The sequence below is a fragment of the Oreochromis aureus genome, linkage group 4 (genome assembly GCF_013358895.1).
Source record: "Oreochromis aureus strain Israel breed Guangdong linkage group 4, ZZ_aureus, whole genome shotgun sequence".
In the NCBI taxonomy this organism is placed as follows: Eukaryota; Metazoa; Chordata; class Actinopteri; order Cichliformes; family Cichlidae; genus Oreochromis; species Oreochromis aureus.
In genome coordinates, this window is record NC_052945.1 from 19,482,241 (window position 1) to 19,503,925 (window position 21,685).

At 39.0% G+C, this 21,685-nt stretch overlaps 1 protein-coding gene across 1 annotated transcript; it reads right to left on the reverse strand.

Annotated features, from left to right (window-relative positions):
* Window positions 1-6,205: 6,205 nt before the first annotated feature.
* Window positions 6,206-11,997, reverse strand: LOC116315653 (somatostatin receptor type 5-like). The gene is made up of 4 exons (XM_031734005.2): window positions 11,695-11,997; window positions 9,354-10,069; window positions 8,901-9,239; window positions 6,206-7,636 (listed from the first exon to the last, which is right to left on the reverse strand). Exons 2-4 carry the CDS (start codon window positions 10,017-10,019, stop codon window positions 7,562-7,564), a joined length of 1,080 nt encoding a protein of 359 aa, XP_031589865.1. The 5' UTR covers window positions 10,020-10,069; window positions 11,695-11,997; the 3' UTR covers window positions 6,206-7,561.
* Window positions 11,998-21,685: the final 9,688 nt, after the last annotated feature.

Below are 21,685 nucleotides of genomic sequence, written 5' to 3' on the forward strand. Positions count from 1 at the left end.
GAATTAGGAAATGCAGAGCATTAGTGAGGAGGAAGTGAGGGCAGCTATGAAGAACATGGAGAGTGGAAAGGTAGTTAGTCCAGATAACATACCAGGTGAAGTATGGAAATGTTTAGGAGAGAAGAAAGTGGGCTGTCAGACTACTTGTCAAACCAAATAGTTTGACAAATTCCTGGAGTATCAGAGAGAATACCTGAGGAATGGAGAAGAAGTGCACTGGCACAGATTTTCAAGAATAAGAGTGATGTGCAGAGCTGCTGACAAGTCAGAAGGAAAGGTGATGAGCCATGATGCTATGGGAAAGAGCTGCCGAGATATGTTTGAGGAGAAAGGCTACAATTAGCAAGCAGTAGTATGGCTTTATGCTGAGAAAGAGCACTGTAGATGTGATGTTTGCTTTGAGAGTGTTGACGGAGAGTTATAGAGAAGGTTAGAAGGAGCAGCACTGAGTCTGTGTGGATCTGGAGAAAGCTTAGGGTGCTAAGAGCTGTGGCACGGCATGAGGAATGTTGGAACGGTGGCATGAGTTGTTCAAGGTGGAGGTGCGACTACATCACGGATTGGCTCCTTACTTTTTATTGTGGTGATGAAGAGGTTGACAGATGAGGTCAAGTAGGAGTCTCTGTGGATTATGATGACATTGTGATTGGTAATGAGAGCAGATGGAAAAAGGCCTGGAGAGGTCCAGGCTTGTTCTTTAGAGAAAAGGAATATTTATGGACAGTAATTTCTGCAAGTGTTTCTAAGCTTCTGCATTGAGTTCCACAACAGAATTGTTGGGTGGCAAATTTTGACTCTAACATAATAACCTTATCCAGCCAATGATATAGAGATCCACCCTTTTAGATCCAATTAAAATCAAATCATTTAAAAAGATTCTCTGGAAAAGAGCAGAATTCTTGAAACAGAGCTTATTAAACAGAGTCATGTGAACAGCAAACCAGTACATTACAATACACCGAACAACAAGAGGACACATAGCAAAGCAAGCAAAGACACAGACAGGAAAAAGCTGGTGGGGGTATATCATACCCTCTCCTTATCGTTCTTCATCACCTTTTAGTATGCCTACTTTTGACAGTTTCAGGGCCAAAGTGAGTTCAAAAGTTTAAACAGTAGAAGCGACTCCCTTACCACTCTTAGAAGTTTTTCTTCTGCCAGTAGACCCTAAATCTTGCTAACGAGGGTTTTTTACAACTTTGGGCTGTTTGGACTGTTATACCATGTGCATCTTCTGAGGGGCCAATCTGACTATCTGTATGTCATAACCTGCCACCACGGTCCATAAAACTGTCAGAAGTTACATAGTAGCTTTACTTGTTAAATTCCAGAGCACTCATGCAACATGTGGCACAGCCTCATGACTCATTCCACTAGTGGGCAAACCTATGACATAAATGTGGATAATACTTTACCTAAATTAATGGGTCTTATACACTTTGATAATATGAGTTAGATGCTTAGCATGGTAATTCTGTTATATAACACACTCCAGCATGGATATCCAGTGTGTACAAGCCTCATCAAAAACAGACATGATTTTATAATATGAATCCTGAAAAAAAATCCACAACGAAATCATGCCTGTTTTTAATGAAATGCTGTCTGAGTGCCCAAAGATCACAGAAATCTATACTGATTTTTGACCTTGTCTTGAATCTTTTCACAATATTATCCAATTCAACTCAATTGTATTTATACAGCACCAAATCACAACAGCAGTCACCTCAAGGTGCTTTATATTGTAAGGTAGACTCTACTATAATACACAGTGTTGGGAAGGTTACTTTTAAAATGTATTATACATCAGATTACAGAATACATGCCCCAAAATGTAGTTTGTAACGTATTCCGTTAAGTTACTTAACGGTAACTTAAAGGTAACTATTAGCTGAGGTTAATTCATAGACCGCAGACTGTTATACTTGATAGATACCATTAACAACCTCCTAGCTGCAAATAATCATGTGCAGTTGTTGTGGATCATAAATTTGATTAGTTTTGAAGTTGTACATCTCTGTTCCTTACATTTCGTGTGATGCCTTTATTATTGTGTTATTTGTTGTTTTGACTGTGCTTTCGAAATAGAATATGCAGTGGGAATATAGAGGGAGATAAGTAGTGAAAGTTTTGTCTGGGTTGATTGTGCGTTGATCCATTGGTAATGCCTCAGGGCTCCAGTAGGTGGGTTCGCTTCGTGCTCTCCTTCTTCACTTAATACAGACCAGTGAGAGTGAGAGCTGCGTGTCCGTGCCGTTCTTTCACCTCCTTATACTATTTCCCCTGTTTAAGGGCACAACACAGTTCTGAAAGCAATACCAACTAAATTTTTAAATGTTATTATAAAATTAGTAACAGTAGGGTGGACATTAGGTAAGGCTGCACTTTTTACACTGATCTCATATAGAAACTAGGGCTGGGTATCGTCACTGATTTCTAGAATCGATTCGTTTCCGATTCACAAGGTCCCGAATCGATTCGATCCACGATTCGATTCAATTCGATTCGATTCAATTAAATTCAATTTGAATCTGGGAAATTTTGACAGTCAGAAATAGTATAATTCAGATCAGTACATTTACATATTTTTGTATCTATAAAAAGGAAGCTGACACATGCAAGACTTTATCAAAGGTGTGAGGTCACAGCAGATGCCTTTGTGTCAAAGTAGCTGAAGATAAAACACAGAAAAACATGAAGGTGGTTTTCCTGGCCTGGGATTTTATAAAAATATTCTGCAGTACATCAAAAACGAAAGAAAACCATTAATCAACATGTGAACATTACCTCTGACGTTACAGCGGTTTTATTAGAGACACGGCTAAGCGTTTTGCATTTTGCATAATTTTAAAAAGTTTAAATTTGTTCAGTATTGAATGGCAGAAATTAGGTTTTCTTTTCGGAAGTATGTAAAACGAAAAAAACAACAACAAAAAACCAGCGGCAGACAGCGCTGTAAACAACAGTAGACTTGTGCGTAACAAGCAAGCGAATAATGCAGAAAACAGATTTTTAGACGGGAAACTGTTCTTGAAGTACAGAGAGAGAGAGAGAGAGAGAGAGCTGTGCATGAAGTGTGATTTTATCATGGTGGAAGCAAAACAGTAAAAGTCAGAGTGATTTCATGACGATGTTTATGTGAAGCGTAGTTTGGATCTTCTTTTGCTGCTGGTTCGGTCAATATTGTTTGGAGAGAGATAAAACTAACAGCTTTAGAATCAGCGCAAAAAGGGCTTGAACACCTGCCGAAACATCAGAATCAGCGAGCTGTCGGCTTTCAGCCCCGACCGTGTCCGTGCAGTTGTGCCAAAAAGTGATTGTCTGCCAGAAAGTGATTGCCGTCCGCGGGAGCGCGCGCAGCCGCTTAAAGCTGCAGCGCCCCTCGGGTGAGAAAGGCGACGTCTCACTGATTCTGAACCGCGGGTCCGTGCTGTGTGTTTACGTCCTTGTGCAGAATCCGTGTACCTGCTCTCATTTACTGTCTTAGCTGTTTGGTGGTTGTTGAAATTTTGTGAGGTTTCACCTGAGATTCTGGCGTTTCGGGCAAAATAAATTTATATTAAAAAATCGATTCAGGATTTTAATGAATCGATTTCACGTTATCCAAGCCAGAATCGATTTTAATCGATGAATCGATTATTAAAACCCACCCCTAATAGAAACCTTTTTCTGTATCAGTAATATGTTTTCTTTCTGTCTGCTCTCAGAACAGCACATGATTATTTGCAGCTAGGAGGTTGTAATGCAGCCTTCAGTAATAGTAATAAATTGCACAGCAATAGTACATTGAAGAAACAAGGTAGTTGCAGTAGGTCAATGCTAGTTGTTTTTTTTTTGTTGTTTTTTTTTTAAAGAACTGGCATCCAGATGATTCTTTAGGTTGGAGTCTTTTGACACTGAGAGCAGCTTGGTTGCTCGCAAACAGAGTTTGCATTGCACAGTCAGATTTCCTGCCAGAGCCTCTTATTGCGTGTTTTGTTTGGGTTTCCAGCAATGCGTGGAATTACCAAAATTAGAGCGGGGATAGCCCAACACATGAAGCAGGAAAAGACCGCTGTGTAATCTATTTATTTCAACAAAGTAACTGGATTCTAATTATCACCTATTTAAGCAGTAACTGTAACAGAATACAGTTACTCATATTTTGTATTTTAAATACATAACGCCGGTACATGTATTCCGTTACTCCCTAACACTGATAATACATACAGAGAAAAACATAACAATCATATGACCCCCTATGAGCAAGCGCTTGGGCAACAGGGACATTATTCTGAAATCATTACTCAATTTAGAAATGAATTATTATTATTATTATTATTACTACTACTACTACTACTACTAATAATAATAATGAATATTTTTTTCCAGATTGGTGACTGTTAATTTTTAATGCTAAGAAACTCTGCCTCTCAAAGAAGCACTTTTTATACCCCATCCTAAGTTAACATGTTATCAATTAACCCAACAACCTCCAGCTGTTTCTTTTTAGTACCTCTTAGAGGCCCAGTGTTTTTCAAAATGAGCTAATATTTCCACAAAATATGAAAATGTCTCAAACTAAACATCTGATACATTTTCTATGCAAATCAGTCCACTCTGTTTGTATTTACACTTTAGTCAGAGTGTTAATTTTTTTGGAACTGGGGTTGTAGTTTGATGCAAAGCTTCACTGAAACTTGATCCAAAACACAGAAGTGACATACAGCCTGCAGTATGCTGTTGAGAAAACAAACACTTCCATCACCCGTTCCCTTCAGGTTGCACTGGGACTGACATTTTTCTAAGTCTTAAAAACCACTTTAAATGTTCATATTAAAGGCTGAATAATTAGAATTTAGAATATCAACCTTTCTGATATTATTTTTGCCTTTGCATGATTTTCTTACACTTCTTAGATTGACAGAGAATAAAATCCTTTGCTTTCCTGAAACGATGAGATGGTTTTGTAGCACCTTTGACACCCTGTCAGTGTTAATGTGGGGATATTGTGTGGTTGTTAATGTCATTGCGTCTTTGTATGTGAAAACCCTGTCCAACATTTGTATAATCCCCCTTCCTGTTAAACATAAAATTACACTTTCAACAGGTTTAAGGTGCTGAAAACATTCTTAGAACATTTTGGTCCATATTGACATGACATCCAAAGGTGCTTTATGTCAACTTCAAGACATTGGTTTGAGGTGGTTTGATCTTTATGACATGGTGTGTCATTCTGCTGGAAGCAGCCATCAAAAGACTGGTACATTGCAGTCATGAAGTGGTCAGCAGTAATACTCATGTAGGCTTCGGTGTTTAAAAATTCTCAGTGAGCTAATATCCCCTCTACTATTACACCACAACCACCACCAGCCTGAACTGTAAAAACAAGGTTGGATGGAACCATGTTTATTGTTTATGCCAAAAGTCGCAGTAGAAACTCATCAGACCAGACAGCGTTCTTAAAATCTTCTGTTATCCAGTGTTGGTGAGCCTGTTTCAACCTGTAGCCTCAGTTTCCTGTTCTTAGTTGAAAAGACTTGGCATCTAGTGTGGTCTTCTGCTGCTGTAGCCCATCTGTTGATGCTGTTTTGCATACCTTTGGTGCAATGAGTTATTTGAGTTACCATTACCTCTCACTACAACAAGCCCGCTTTCTCTTTCTCTGACCATTCTCTATTAAGCTTGGAGATGGTTGTGTGGGAAAGTCCCAGCAGTTTCTGGAATACTCAGTTGGTGGCTGTCTGGTACCAACAACTGTGGTACATTCAAAGTCACCTTTCTTCCTCATTCTGATGCTCGGTTTGAACTTCAGCAGGTTATCTTGCATGTTTATGTGTCTAAATCCACTGAACTGCTGCAGTGTGATTGGCTAATTAGATAAATGTGTTAAGAAATTTAGCAGGTGAACAGGTGTGCCTGCCAAGAGGCCCAGTGAATGCACATATCACAACTGTGCACTTATAATACATCCTACTGCGTGTCGGCCCCATTCCATATCTACAAATTAGATAATATAAAAACATGTTGCTACTTTAGAAATATTAGATACTTTGTTTTGATGTATGCGTTTTATGTGTCATGTGTAACAGCTCTCATACCAGTGTTTACTTACTATTTGACCATTTTCCTTCATAAGAAAAATGAGACAGCTACTCCTTTTATGAATGGAAGGAATAATACATAAAAATATTAACATTTACTATCAGATTCAATGGGAACGTGCTGAAACATACATCGGCTTTTATTTAAAGAAACATAAAATCTCAGTTAGTGGAATAAATGTACATATAATGCAACTTTGTAATATATTGTACAATTAATTTTGTTTAGTTAGTTACTGTTCTTACTGTCTTGGAGCAACTGTGACCATGGAGATGCAGAGTAACAGACATCATTGTTTATTAATGGTCAAAGTAGCTTCACTATTTTTTCCTTTCTTATAGGTGACCCACATACAACACATTTAACTTTCATATGCATAACAAAGCAAACTCAAATTCACTTGTCTTTTCATAATTCACAGTGCTTTGAACACAAAAAAATTCCCTTGTTCCTTTGTCACCTGTAAGGTTTTCACAAGTCCATCTGGATTTTTAACCAAGCTCAAAGTCATGACTGGTCACGTGCTTTTTGCTTGACTCATGTTACAAATATAAGACGGGTAAGTGCTGTTCAGCAGGTTTGTCCACCAGGTTGAGAATGCTGCTTTACTTCACCGTGTTGTCCACTCCAGTCTGTCAGACTGACTTTAATATGTCCCAAAAAACCTGTCACATGAAAATCCACCGTAACAGTCATGACCATTCAGCCAACTTTACATCAATCAACAAGACAGTCACGAGTCTAGTAACAGCAGTACAAACCGAATACTGTAAAGTCACAAATTAAAGAACGAACAGTGTCTGAGATAAAGCGGTACAATAGGAGCCCGGGTCAAGGTTGGCGTGAATGTAAGGCTGATACCTGATACATGAATATACGTTCAATCTAAAGTCATTAAAATGTATACCGGTATTTCCACAGAACTGATTAACTACTTTGTTATACACAGTTTCTTTTTCTAAAGGAATGCCTTCACTTTTTCAAAAAAATTATCCTAATTTTCTTTTAAGCTGAGCACTAAAAGACCCTTCTTGTTTTTATCACAGTTACTTCAACACAGAAAAGAGTATGATAGTTGTTTAGTCCCAAATGCGCTCAGTAAGGTAAAGTCAGTACTTTCTGCACAAATGTCTCTTAATGCAGTGAAATGCACATTTGACTGAATTAACAGCTAACAGCACCATGACAAGCTAATAGAGGTGAGAAAGCATGGGGTATAATAATGCAAATTGAAAATGTTCAGCATTCTGTAATCCGATGACGTTTTCTACGTCATCATGACATAAACTTATGCCTTGTATAACACAGTCAATCTAATAAAAAGTCCATAAAAAATATGCTGCAATGACTTCTTTTTACTCCTTTGAATGTTCCACTCAGGAAGGGATGATCAGGTTATTAAATGACAAGGGAGAAAGCATCCAGGTTCCATGTGGTATCAAAACAGTACATAGTGGATCAGCTTGAGACTCAGCAGTCATTGGCCGTTCACCACATTTTTTGTATTGAGAGGCTCACTGTCAGCGGTCCTGAGATCCTTCAGCTGGACGGACTATGGAGACAAAAGCAGGCACAATACTGGATTAGAGATGCAGTAAATGCAGCAATGGAAAACATAAACATATATATCAGGATCTGGGTAAGTATTATTACAATTTTCAGACTTATTCAAAAGTACAAGCTGATATTTGCAATTCAGAGACAGGAAGGCATTTAGTTGTGTTGACACATTCACATGCACTAAAAAAAGTGCTCAGAAGTTTAGTGTTTCTAGGAAATGCCATTATTTTGAAAGATCTCAACACATATCTGTGCAGGAATGCAGAGGCATATTTTCAGAACCAATCTGTATTCCAGTAAAGGATTTTGTTACTCAATAATATTTCTACTTACTTTTAGCTTGTTTAAAGTGTAACTGATCATTAGACTAACTCTCAAATAAGCCACTTCAACTTCTTCTTACTCAATGAAATAGAGATATAACACTTGTTATGAGCTAGCTCTAACCAAACTAGAAATACAAGTGGAGGGTAAGGGTTCACGGGTAACCAAGAGGACAACATCAATATCTCCACTTTGAAGAAACATGCCTCATAAGTTCAGATGAAATGGTACCTGCATGAAAAATGCCTGAGTGTCAATGATAAACATGTGTTTCTTGGATTCTGGCCTTCGAAGCAGAGTTGGCAGAAAAGCCACATCAATTAAAAGGAACTGCCTGAGACACACAAATGTACACAAACAATGTGCAGATGAAGCCTGTAAAAATGGCTTGTTTCAGGGCTGTTGTGAGTGTTTTATATATGTTGAGAAAAGAAAAAAAAAAGGAAAAGAAATTCGACCCATTTTTCTTTGCTAATCCAATTCATGGCTGCAAGTGCCATGGGAGGTAGACCCTGGATAGGTTGCAGGACCAATACAGAAAGACAGATAACCATTCATGTTCACATTTATACCTGCAGCCAATTTAGAATAGCCAATTGTCCTTGCATGCATGTTTTTGCACTGTGGGAGGAAGCTGGAGTATGTGGAGAGCAACCACGTAGGCACAGTGAGAACATGCACGGATTTAACACCCAGGACAGTCTAGTGCTAACCAGCCAATGCAACCTGTAAGCTGCGGACAATAACCTAAAATACAGCTGTACTCTATGCAAAAACTTTGCACCTAATTGGATCAATAAAATGGGTTAGGTGACCCCCCCCCCGCTGCCGCCGCCACCACCACCACCACCAACCCTTCAAGTGTTAGTGTTTTACTGTTCCTACTAAAACTTTGCACAAATGCTGTATGAGAAAACAGGATAGTGGTTTACCTTGGTATCATTCTGTCTACCCTGCAGCACTTGTGCAGCTCTGGCAACATTTGATTTCTGAAAGCAGAGCACCTTCTGGAAGCTCTCTTTGAAGTTTTTGGAGAGGAAAGCATAAAGAAACGGGTTGGCACAGGAGTTGACGTAGGTGAGGATGACCACGGAAAAGTAAATGTCCATACTGTGTTCAGGGATGATATGAATCAGGTTGACAATGTTGGTGGTGTAAAAGGGAAGCCAACAAAGTACAAAGACCAGCACGATGATGACCACCATGCGTGTCACCTTGCGCTCGGATTTGCGCCGCCTAGTCAGGCCTGCACGTTCACGTGCTGACCTCACCTGAAAAGGAAAATTAAAAGAAAGTTTTAATGAGAGCGTGAGAGCAGAATCTCAGCGGAATAACCAAAAAAATGTATTAGCTAAGTCACAGGGTGGTTTTATTTGTCACTTTACCTTAATGACAATGAAGAGGTAGCAGAGGCAGACAACAATCAGAGGACCAAAGAAGCTCAGGATAGAGGTGTAGAGGATGAAGACAGCAGACCACACATCATGTGGTTCAGGCCAGCTCATGTTGCAGGTCTTAAAGTCCTCCTGTACACTTGAGAAGATGATGACTGGCAGAACAATCAGGAATGACACAACCCAGACTATGCAACTAGTTATCTTCGCCAACCTTGGTTTCCGCCATTTAACACTGCGAACAGGATAAACCACGAAAAGGAAGCGATCGATGCTCATCAGTGTCAGGGAAAAGGTGGATGCAAACTGGCTCATAGCATCAGCAGTCATGCTGATCTTGCAGACAGCTTCTCCAAATGGCCAATAGGAAAGCACGCTATTGGTCCCTATGAAGGGAATCCCCAGAATGTAGAGTTCATCCGCCACAGCTAAGTTCAGGATGTAAATGTTGGTTGCTGTGTTCATTTTTGCATAGCGGGCCATCACGTAGATGGCCAGTGTGTTACCCAGAAAACCCACGATGAAGACGATGGTGTGGATGATGACGATGACCTTGTTAAATGGTAGCAGCATGGTGGTGTTTGAGAAACTGTCAGCAGTAAAGTTGTAAGTGGAAGAGATGTTGACATTCTCAAATATCCCACTGTAGTCCTCCATCTTGAAGGAGGTAGAGCTGATGTCCACTGGGGTTATGCCAGAAAAAGTCTCTGCCAGAAAAGAGTTGTACAATTATTATACCACAAACCTAAATCACCCCTTAAATGTTTTCACTGCTGCAGATGCATTTGCAGTGCTGTTAACAATCTGTGTATTTTCTATGAGGATGTTATCTGGATAGAGAGTTCAGAAGTCTGCATACATGACAGTCACTCTCTAGCCGTAAATGTACCAGAATATTATTAATGCTACTTGCACACTGGTGCACACTGACACGATAGAGAGTAAAGTTCTGTTTGTGCACCTCTGCTGCTGCAGTGCATATATGAAAACAGCTATAGTTTATTATATTGTGGAGGATTTACTATTCTGTAAGTTTCTGCTTTAGGAACTCTGTGTTTTGCTGCCCTTTGCATCACAGAGAATCAGCAACATATGGGGAGAGCACCAATTTCATCATATTTACCAGGAGAAACTCTCCAGTGAATACTCTGAGTGAAAGAGAGAGTAAAGAAAATGCCTCCCAAGGCTCTTGAGGTCACTTCTTCTCACATATGCTCACTGCTACAATCAAAACAGTTGCCACTTCACCAGAACAGGCAGCAGTGATCATCATTTTACGTGTTTGTGGCCAGCACAAGCGTTATGTATTTTATTACATTCGCTTTTAATATTAAAGAAAAGGGACATGATAATCTATATTGCATTTTCACAGATCTAGGAAGATTCTTCCCTTTGGTTTAACCCTCCGCCCCCTCGAAACTTTAGGTGAGATTTTTTAATGTATATTTGTTTGAGGCGCTAAACTAAACCAAAACGATGTAATTCAAAGGACAGATACGCATATTTTCAAAAGCTGGTACAGATGCAAAGCTCACAGCAAAAATGCAGACTAGCTTCAGCTAAACCAATTCATCAGACATAAAGAGAGTAAAAAGTGGCAAAAACAATCAATTTTCTTCTCGGAATTACAGCTTCTACCTTTAAAAAAAAAAAAAAAAAATAATAAAAAAAAAAAAATGTTGTTGTTGCTGTCCAAAAAACCCTCAAACTGGTATTCTGTTTCGTGTTGGCATCTCAAAGTTGTCCCCCGGGCGCCAAAAACGTGTCACACGATGTAAAACAACAAAGAATAATGATGGCAACGACCAAAGCAGGCAGCATTCTAATAGTTAATAATCCGCGCACTTATAGTAACTGCTCCTACGGTAGCTCACTTAAATAATCTTATAACTGCCTGTTGTCGGGCGTTCCAAGCTGAAGCTGTGAAAATTTGTTGCACAAATAAATAGTGTGACGTAAATATTAACCGAAACACGCTGAAAAACACAGGAGTGACGCGCAGCCCGCAGTATGATGTTGAGAAAACAAAATATGTCCAGCCCCTGACGCCTTCAGGCAGCTTCAAGCTTGACATTTTTGTTTTCCACCATAGTCCCCAGTTAAGAGAGACAGTTTAACCGTTCATATTCATATTCAATAAACGAAATCAACTAAACTATTACTTTAATAAATAAAACTTTAAGGCTTCTTGAACATTTTTCTAAGCATGACAACGTGTTTTTGCCCTCTTTTGGTAAATATTAGTCAAACTGTTAAAATACCTCTTCAAATATTCTTTAAACTCAGTCTAAGTTAACATGTTATTCATGTCCAAGCATTTGCTTCCACCAACCTGTGCGCTCCCGTGCGCCTCTCCACGACCCAGCGCGTCTTAGGCACTCATGCGCTTTTGGAAACGCCAACTTTTTCCGCTCCTTTCACAATTTCTTTTAAACAGGAACCATCTCACTCGACTTCTCATTTTGTGCCATCTTCCCGAAGTCTCGGTGGTCCAGTCTCCATAATCACCCACGCCAAGACTACTGTTATCTTCGCCTCCCCACGATTTTCCTCACGCTTCTTCTAGAGATGAAAACCCAGTGTGCGGAGAGATGCTCTCCTGCAATGATGTGAAGGTCTTGTAGTATCCACGACGCACTGTGAGTGTTAATGTGGGGGAAACTTCGTCCCGCCTTTGGATGAGGAAGCCCCACCCACGAGGTCAGTTGTTGGTATAAAAGCATGCATTACAGCCCTCCTTTCCTTCAATTTTTTACTGCACCGGCGATTTTTATTGCCGCCCTTTAGGTTAATGATAACATGACACTTTTACCATTATTATGAAAATAGTGAAGGGAGATGGAGCAGTGCCAAGCTCCAGCCAGAGGAATAAATTACCTTGATGGTGGCCTTGGGCACCTGAGATATTAGAGCGAAAGGAAAAGGGAAGGAAAGTGGAAGGGAGGGTGAGGGTGCACTTTTGAGGAAGACATTTGATGTTAATTGTGTGGGAAAGCTGCCTAATTTCAAGCAATTAGTTTCATGTTGTTGTCATCCAGGTCAGTGCAGCGTTAACACACACACACACACACACGCAGGCAGAGTGTGCATGCAGAGGCACACTCACACAACGCCCCGCTCATGTCATTAGTGTCATGTCTGTATCAGGCTAAAACACCACAGAGGGACATCAGTGACTTCTCACAGTTTGAAAGGTCCAGTTCACTGGTTCAAACCAGATCAACTGTTTATAAGTAAACACTGCCGGACAGGTGTGCACAAAGGCTTGCCCTGAAGGGACAGGTGGTGTGTAGGGGCATTTAGGATACCAGGATAATGATAAGGCTCATTTATACTAAGCTCTCACCAATGCAGGCTCATGGGTTCAAATTTTATACAGCCAACGTTTTTGTTTTTGTTTAGTTTTTCCAGAACTAAAGAGCTTCACAAATGCTTTTCACTTTATAGAAGACTAAACAAATGAAAAGTTGCTAAACTGGTCTGTAACTATTAACAGCAGGACTATTAAAGAAGAGCTCAAATACAGTTTAGATGTCTAAACTGTGGCTCCAGCCAAAATCTGGTGCAGTGAACGCTAGAATAAAGTCAGCATACCAGACATTTCTAAACTTCTCCTCAGAGACTGCATTAGCTGCTAGAAGAAAACACCTGGATCTTTCATCCAGCTGCATTGTTCTTACTGAGGGATGCAGATTTATTCAGTCTTTTTGTCGAAGGAACGCTTTGGGAAATCATTCCTTCTGTTCTATATAAAACTGTGTAATAACTCTTCTTTCTGTGACAGGTGAACACGGAAGATTACACACACATATTTCTGCATTATATGCAGACCAAATTTAATGCAAACCAAATAAACACACTATAATTTGAACTATGGCAAACTGTTGCCATGTATTGAACTAACCAAATTAACTCAGTTTACTATATGTCAAACTTTGACTCTCTCCTTCAAGGTCAATAGATTTGAAGGTCAAAATTATTATGATGTTATGCAGAGCTGTTATAAACTGTGTTTCTTACTGCCATATTTTCTATTGACAACATATAAGCATATAGAGAATGATATATAGAGATTCTAAATATCACATTATAGGAGACATGATGTCACGTTTGACCTCTGACCTTCCAACATCTGCTATTCTTATATGTCACTACACAACAAACTTCTTAGTGTATGTTCAAAGAGCACAAAGAAAACAAAATGAACATATACACAATACAGTACTACTGCTCAAAGAGTGAGCTGCCTTGGCAGTGGTTTGCACTCTCGTAGTGCTTCTTTTTTAATTTAATTTAATTTAGTATTTTTGTATTGTTCATGTCATACCAGAATTTACTCATGAAAGCATTTTTTTCCCTTCATTAAATGATGGATGATATATGAATTAGCCTGCATGAGAAACATGAGAAAGCATTTTCTTTCATGAGTAAATTCACGGTCCAATAACGGCTTCATGTAGAAAATATAAAAATGTTGAAATGCAGTTGGAAGTGAAGCATAACGGTTTCCTTTCTTCTTGATCTCTGCCTTTCTTTTTCTCATACGAGTCACTGTGGCTTACAGCGGTTGTCATGCCCCCCTGCCTTTCTATATCAAGCTTTCTCTCTGTGGGCACCGAGATGATATCAGAGCGGTGTCTGTCACCGACTTTGTCTGGCCGACGGCAAAAAGCTGGCAGAGATCGATGAGAGAACTATCTCTAGGTAAATGGAGCGATACTTATGTGCTTGGAACTGGAGGAGCTCTTGACCCAGCTAAATCAATACTGAACCTCTGGTTATAAAGAGGAGACAGAGGGGATGTGTGAAAGAAAGAGGAAGACAGAAGAGAGAGATTAATCAGATGATGTCCAAAGTGGGGATTATGTGTCTATGTGTTGACAGATCTATGTGTTTAACTCCCTCTAAAATCACCTTGGTAGAGCTAAAAACAGCTAAAATTCACAGAATCTGAAGTGAGCTAGCTATTTGGAGTGACCTTCTTGACATACAGCACCCAGGGGTAAGAGTTTTGTTTATTATCTTGTGGTCTGATTACATCACAGTGCAGTCATGTCATGAGCTTTTATGCAAGTTTAATTAAATTGTATTATAGAAACTGGCCTGTGCCTAGTGGTAGGAGACATGACAATCTTGATCCACAAAAAATAGCCTGCTCATTTATTTACTTTCTGCTTCAACTTAAAAGTGATTTAAGCGTGATCACCAGGCCACCTGTGCGCATTTACTTTTGTTACAACGAAGGCAAATAATGAGGCTGTTTGCCTCTACACGGACTTCAAATGGAGCCGATGACTGGGGTGACCTTAACGTGCACGGTGTTAGCATGTGGGGACAAGCAGCTCTAGCATGTAGATATTCTGACGTCGTGCTAAAAGCTAACAAGGTTTACCTGGATTCAAGCAATCCCTTTGTCAAATGTGTGCCAAGATGATAGTTTTAACAAACATTTTATAATTTGACATGTTCCCTGCTAGTTTAAAACCACCAGCAAGGCTAAAGCATCTAGCTAACGTGAAAAGCTGCAGTATTTGCAATTATTACGACACTTCCTGAACTTTACACTTTAATGAGGCAGTTCCTGATTTTACCAGATTTAGTGTAATTCAATGAAATGCCGAAGCTGTTTGTTATTCAAATATATATATATATATGTATATATATATACATATATATATATGTATGTTCAAAAAATATCTGAAAGGAGAAGTATTACACAACAGAGGAACAATTTGATTCAATTATTTTCTTTTATGAGACAGTGCTTAATGGCTAAGGGTGTTTGTGGAGTAACAGCTTCCCCTAGTGGGATTTCAATATTTTTCTAATAACCATGCACACTTTTTTAAGGCCATCAGATATCAGTCATTCATAAAGGCCTTTTCTTTTAAGAAAATACATCAACATATCTATGCAGAGATATGGTTCATCCACTCATCCAATTTATTAGCAACTTTTATACTGCAGGGTCATGGGTTCAAAGTGATCAGTGATTAAAAATTTCAGATAAAGCTAGTTTAGTTCAATTATTATTTTTTTGACAAAACTGATGCATTTTTATGTTATACAATCAAAAGTACACCATCACACTGAGGATTTATTTGATGTTTTTGTCTGCATTTGCATGTCACACCACTGACAAAAAACAAGTTCATAAATCATTTGACATAAAGACAGAGTTAAGTTAAAGTAACTTTACCTCGAACTTAACCCAAGTTATGGCCAATTCAGTTTTATTTATACAGCGCCAAATCACAACAGCAGTCGCCTCAAGATACTTTATATTGTAAGGTAGACCGTACAATAATACATACAGAGAAAAACCATTGACAAAAATATAGAATAGAATAGAATTCAACTTTATTGTTATTGCACATGTCACAAGTACAAGGCAACGAAATGCAGTTTGCATCCATCCAGAAAGTGCTTTAGCAACAATATAGATATATTACAAAATATATATTAGCAATAATTTAGATCTATAGATATATTACAAAAATGGGTCTATTATAGGTATGAGTGTACAAAATATGGGTCTATTATGGGTATGTTACAATGTACACGGTATGAAGGTATGTTATGAATGTGCTATAACTGTAAGTATGTACAGGCTGTAGTGAGTGTACAAGCTATGTACAGGATATAAATATGAAACTATAGAGAAATATGAAATATGAACTATACAAGTTATAAACAGTTGTAGAACTATAATTATTGTATTGTATAGAATGATTGTCTATACAGCTTTTACAGTAGTCCAGTTTAGATCAGTGAGATACATATGTGGCTAATTTCTACAGTGGTTATATAAAGTGGTAGTGGTCGTGAGTGGTGGTTCAGTCCATGTTATTATTGTGTGTTTGAGGGTACAGTTGGCCATTTGTTTGTTTTTGTCCAAATGTGTGTGTGTTCAGTTATTGGTGGTTGTGGGTGTGTGTATGTTCAGTCCATGAGTTTAATGTGGGTCCAATTTCAGGAAGCAGAGTGACCTCCTATGAGCAAGGACTTTGGTGAAAGCAGGAAGGGAAAACTCCCTTTTAACAGGAAGATACCTGCAGCAGAGCCAGGCTCAGGGAGGGGCAGCCATCTCCCACAACCGGTTGGGGTGAGGGGAGGAAGACAAGATAACATTGCCTCTGTCCACGGTGCAGTGGGTTAGTAATAAAGTAGTTTTATATATGATATGAGCCAGAGCTGAAGTTTTGGGGAAGTTTGAATATTTTATGATCAAAGATAAGACCTGTTTTACTACTGCTACTACTACCAGTTTAAGCACTAAAATTTATTACTGGTTCCACTTATTAAAATAAACATCTTCCATATAGTGGACAGTGTAGTGATATTTATTCAATTCTGTAGCTCATAACATCACCTTCTTCCACTGCCTGTCAACCACTCAGGCGTCAAACCCCATATTTTTTCAAGCCTTTACAAATCGCATAGTTTGAGAGGATCTGAACACAGGTCCATGTTCCCTTTCTCATTATGCTAATAATAGCAGTGCTTAATATTCCTTCTAACAAAAGCCCCTTTATACTTTACCCTGAAGGGCAAATTAGAGGAGTTAATTAGGAAAGACTGAAAGGCTAGATTGTATTATCAAAATAAGCCAGTTTGACAATGATAATTATAACTTGTCAAGACACTAGTTTTGGATGCAACAACCAATTCCTAAAACGAGGCATGTCACTAAGCATTTAGGCATCGTTTGGCTTTTACTGGAGAGACAGTGTCAGCCCGCATTCATCTTCCCCCCTGGAGAATTGAAGGATCTACACAAAAAGGAAGCAGCTCAGAATAACCTCTGCAGAGAGGTGTGTATGTAAGAGAGAAATGTTAAATGAATGAATAAGCCATGGCTAAACTGAACTGACTCAAGTTGTTTAACAAAATACATGAGTCTGTGTTCCCCGACATTTTAAAGACCTGCACAGAAGTGTCTCCAAATCTGCTTTAAAAGAAGTAAATGACTTGCATTTGGTTTTTCTTTTATATAGAGATTATTTTTTTACACTTTAGTTGTGGTATTTGATTTACAGTCACCTGCCTTTAATTTGATGTACACATTAAACTGTTGTTTATCAAAAATATCTAATCAGCCAGTCACATTACAGCAAATCAGTACATTTAGAAATGCAGATGTGGTCAAGAAAGCCTACTGGGTTTCAAACTGAGCATCAAAATGGGGAAGAAAGGTGATTTAAGTGACTTTGAGTTTGATGTGCTGGGATTTTCTACACAACCATCTCTTGAGTTTACCGAGAAGTCTGAAAAAGAGGAAATATCCAATGAGCTGCATTTCACTGCGCAAAAAGGCCAAGTTGATGCCAGAGGTGCTCTGAGCTCATAGGAAGGCAACAATAAGTTAAGTATCTAGTTGTTATGATCAACGTATGCAGACGAGCAACTGTGAAGCATATAGGCTACAGCAGCAGAACACCACACAAGGTGCCACACCTCAAAGGTAAGGGGTTTCATGTAGGTACAACCTAGTGATGGGATTTTCGGCTCTTTTTAGTGAGCCGAGCCGAAAGAGCCGGTTCTCTAAAAAGAGCCGTCTCTTTCGGCTCCCAACCGGCTCTTCAGGTTGTTTTGTTGCTTTAATTAATTTAAATTAATTAAAGCAACAAAACAACCTTACAACAATATAAAATTATGCACAAAAGGAATTACTAATGTAAAAAAAACTGTGGTTTTATTTATATATGTTTATATATAAATATATACAGTGGCCCCTAGAGACAAAGGACGTACAAACTCCAAAACACATTCGTAGCGTTAACTGAACTTCCAAAACAGAGCTACCTAGATCACTTAAATTACACAATTGAAAGCATATGTGTATTGTTTGTGTATTTATACACAAGCACTCATATATATTCAAATAATTTAAAAAAACCCGTTAATTTACCTGTTACTACCACACACCAAATCCGGTTGTTGGTACTTGCTGGCTTGTGTAGCCACTAGGTAACAAAAGCTCAACACTGCCCCTAGCATCCTGGAGCACTTCTGTTGTGTTTTGTACGTGCTTTGGAGTTTTTATGTGCTTTGTCTCTAGGGGCCACCGTAAATATACTTTTATTTATTCACGCCACATAAAATGTAATAAATAAATCATATAATACAAAAACCAACTATTTACATTTCAACTTTTAACTATTTAGATTTTCAGCTTTTTCCTTTTAAACAAATTTAAAGTGAAACAACACAAAACACTGCAAACCACAACACAATTAACTATAAATATGAAAAAATATGAAAACAAAAAGAAGATGCCATATAGGCCTGCATGAATAAACTTTCTGAATCCTTTATCATCCGCAACTGAAAATAGTTGTGGATGATTACTATACCTTTCTAATGTGACGTTGTTGTCCCTGGCGCTCTTAGGCTACGTTCACACTGCAGGCGAAAGAGCATCAAATCCGACTTTTTCGACCCTATGCGACCCATATCCGATCATGGTGTGACAGTGTGAACGGCACGAATCCGATATTTTCAAATCCGATCTGGGTCACTTTCGTATGTGGTACTGAATCCGATACATATCCGATGTTTTAGAAAGCGACTGCTGTTTGAACGGTCATGTCGCATTAAATCCGTCTTTTATGTCACTGACACAAGACAGACGCCAATTATCAGCGCCGGAGAAGCGCCCGAGAAGACATCGCAAACGCTTCCTGGCCATCCAGTGTAGATGTCAGTGAAACTGTTGGGAAGACAACGTTGGAGAAACGTGAACATTTTATTTGTACTGTATAATCTGCAGATTCTGACAGAAATCTGCAACTATCCTTTGAAGCACCGCTCCTCTCTAAAACAGCAATAAGGATCATTATTAGGTTATTTACATTATTATGTGAATAGCAAAATAACTTAAAGCAAAAATTGGGAAACGTAAAGTCCGAAGTCTTTATATTAAGGGCCATCAGTCAAACAATATTGTTTGGTCTGGGTCTAAACAGAGCGAGTTGTGTGTGATGTCTTCTTTTGCGCATGCGGGCCGCTTTGAGCGTTCACACTAGAGTGCGTTTGCTGTCGCATTTTATTTGTAGTGTGAACAAGCAGACAAAAAAATCGGATTTGATCAAAAAATTGGAATTGAGCATTAAGACCTGCAGTGTGAACGTAGCCTTACTCTTTCTTTCCCTCCGGCTCTGTTCCTAACTACCGCCCCTCCCCCCTCTTCCCAGCGCAAAGCACAAGGCTTGTGTGCAGAGTGAAGAGGAAAAAAAGTGCGAGAGAGAGGGTGAGAGGAAGAAAAATAAAAAACCCCACGGGGAGCCGGCTCGTGTCGTTCACTTCAAAAAGTCGGCTCTAAGAGCCGTTTGCGACCCACACATCACTAGTACAACCAACACGAGCCATCCCATGTTGCACCTATAATTCAGGTTCTTGTTGTTGGTGTAGTAGTGTGGGGGATATTAGCACACTCTGGGCCATTTAGTACCAGTTGCAGATTGTTTAAATGCCACAACTTACTTGAGTATTATTGCTGATCATGTCGATCAGCATTCCAAGCCCTTGTGGGATGTGGTGGAACAGGTGATTTTTATTATGTATGTGCAGCTGACAAATCTGCAGCAACTGTGTGATCCTATCATGCCAGTATGGCAGCTTGTTGAATCTATGACATGTGTTGTAAAGGAAAAAGGAGGTCTAACCAGGTACAAGCTGAAAGTACAACTAATAAAGTAGCAGGTGGGTGTAGTTATTATTCTCCTGTTTCAGTCTTATTAAAGCTCTATGTTTTTGTGATTTCTTTTATATTTGGTGATAATTATTAAGAAGGAGGTATACAATAATGTCTGAATTTAACTGGATAAATGAAGCAGCTTTGAAAGCAAGTTAAAGGGGACAATTGAGGTTGTGCCCATGGAAAGGTTTTGCTTTTCAGTGTTTGATGAATGTACTGCAGGTTGGTATGAAAGGAAAGGAGCACGTGTCCCCTCTAACAAAACCCTTTAAAAAGCAGAGTCAGTTGACGTTAAGATGAGTAATTCCCAACAATAAAATTCAGCCATACTATCCACATGTTATCATTAGCAAACTTTCAGGATGACTCTCTGCTTTGAGTCTGGGGTGGTCTGCACTTTCATCCCTTTCCTCTCCAGGACAGCAAGCCTCTCATCTGCTGCTCTGATGGTCTTTCCTTTCTCTTTCCTGTCAGATGCACCTACCTCTGGCACTTCTTACCTCTTTTTTCAAGGACCTATTTTGAAACACAGATCACCGTGTTTTTTTCACATCTAGTTGGGAACATAATTCAATAAATCACATAACAATTCTGTCTAGAAAGTTCAGCATGGGGACAAATGAATTTCTGTGCTATTGTCTGAAGAACACCGTGACGGCCGCATAGCAGCGATTGATCTGAATATTGCTCGGTGATGATGTGATGAAGAATATGTCTCACGCGAACACATACACACACACGGGTTTACACAAATCTGCCACAATCAAATCTACCAGCTGGGCCATGTTACTTGCACACGAATAACTGGGTTAGCATAATTTTATTGCTGACATGCTGACATAGAGTAGGCCTGGATTTTTTGCTTAAAATTAATGTACGGTCTAAACCCTGTGCGTAGATTAGTTTTCTCTGTGGCTGTACCAGTGCCTGTATTTATCACATACCATTTGGTATGTGATGTGTGGTTCAGATTGTTCTGCCTTGTTAGTCCCACAATGAAATATTCTTGCAATAGCATGCCCTACGAGATTAGCTGGACATACAGATCACCAGCTGCATTAAACATGCATGCTGTGTTAACTCACACTGCTTACTTTCAGCCTTCTTTCACAGCCAGAATCCCTGATTTTGAACAGTCACATGCACGCTCACGGACAATCAGTCGACCTCTAGCTCAAGCTGAATATACTCATCAAGCCTCCAGATGTTTTTTTTCAGTCTGACTTTTTCAAACGTGTCTCCTCAGTGCTGATACAAAGAGAACATTTCTTGTGTTGTGTAGTTGGATTTTGGCTGTGCACGTGGTAAAATGTCTGCATTTTGAATCTGCAGCTGCAGTCTCTTTGGACACACGAGACAAAAAAAATGAAGAAAGAAAAAAAAATACCTGCATGAAGATACAGCAACTGCTTTTTTTAAGCATCAATATGTGCCTTGAGTAGTCTTCAGTTCAATGTTTTGGCCATAAATTTAAATGTAATTTAATTCAGCTTCCATTCAGTTCACTTTGGTTGAATTTATTCATTTAGTTCTAATTCACAAAACACTGACTTTATAATGTGAGGTAAAGATCTTACAATATTAGGTCAAGATGAAGTTTATTAGGAGAACTCAAATCCCTTAG

What these genes read in the sequence shown, in the direction of transcription:
- LOC116315653 (XM_031734005.2), bottom strand. Translation starts at nt 10,019, where the DNA reads ATGGAGGACTACAGTGGGATATTTGAGAATGTCAACATCTCTTCCACT. An exon ending in ACCTCTTCATTGTCATTAAG is followed by an intron (nt 9,240 to 9,353) that starts GTAAAGTGACAA and finishes TTTCCTTTTCAG; the next exon opens with GTGAGGTCAGCACGTGAACG. An exon ending in GTAGACAGAATGATACCAAG is followed by an intron (nt 7,637 to 8,900) that starts GTAAACCACTAT and finishes TTGTCTCCATAG; the next exon opens with TCCGTCCAGCTGAAGGATCT.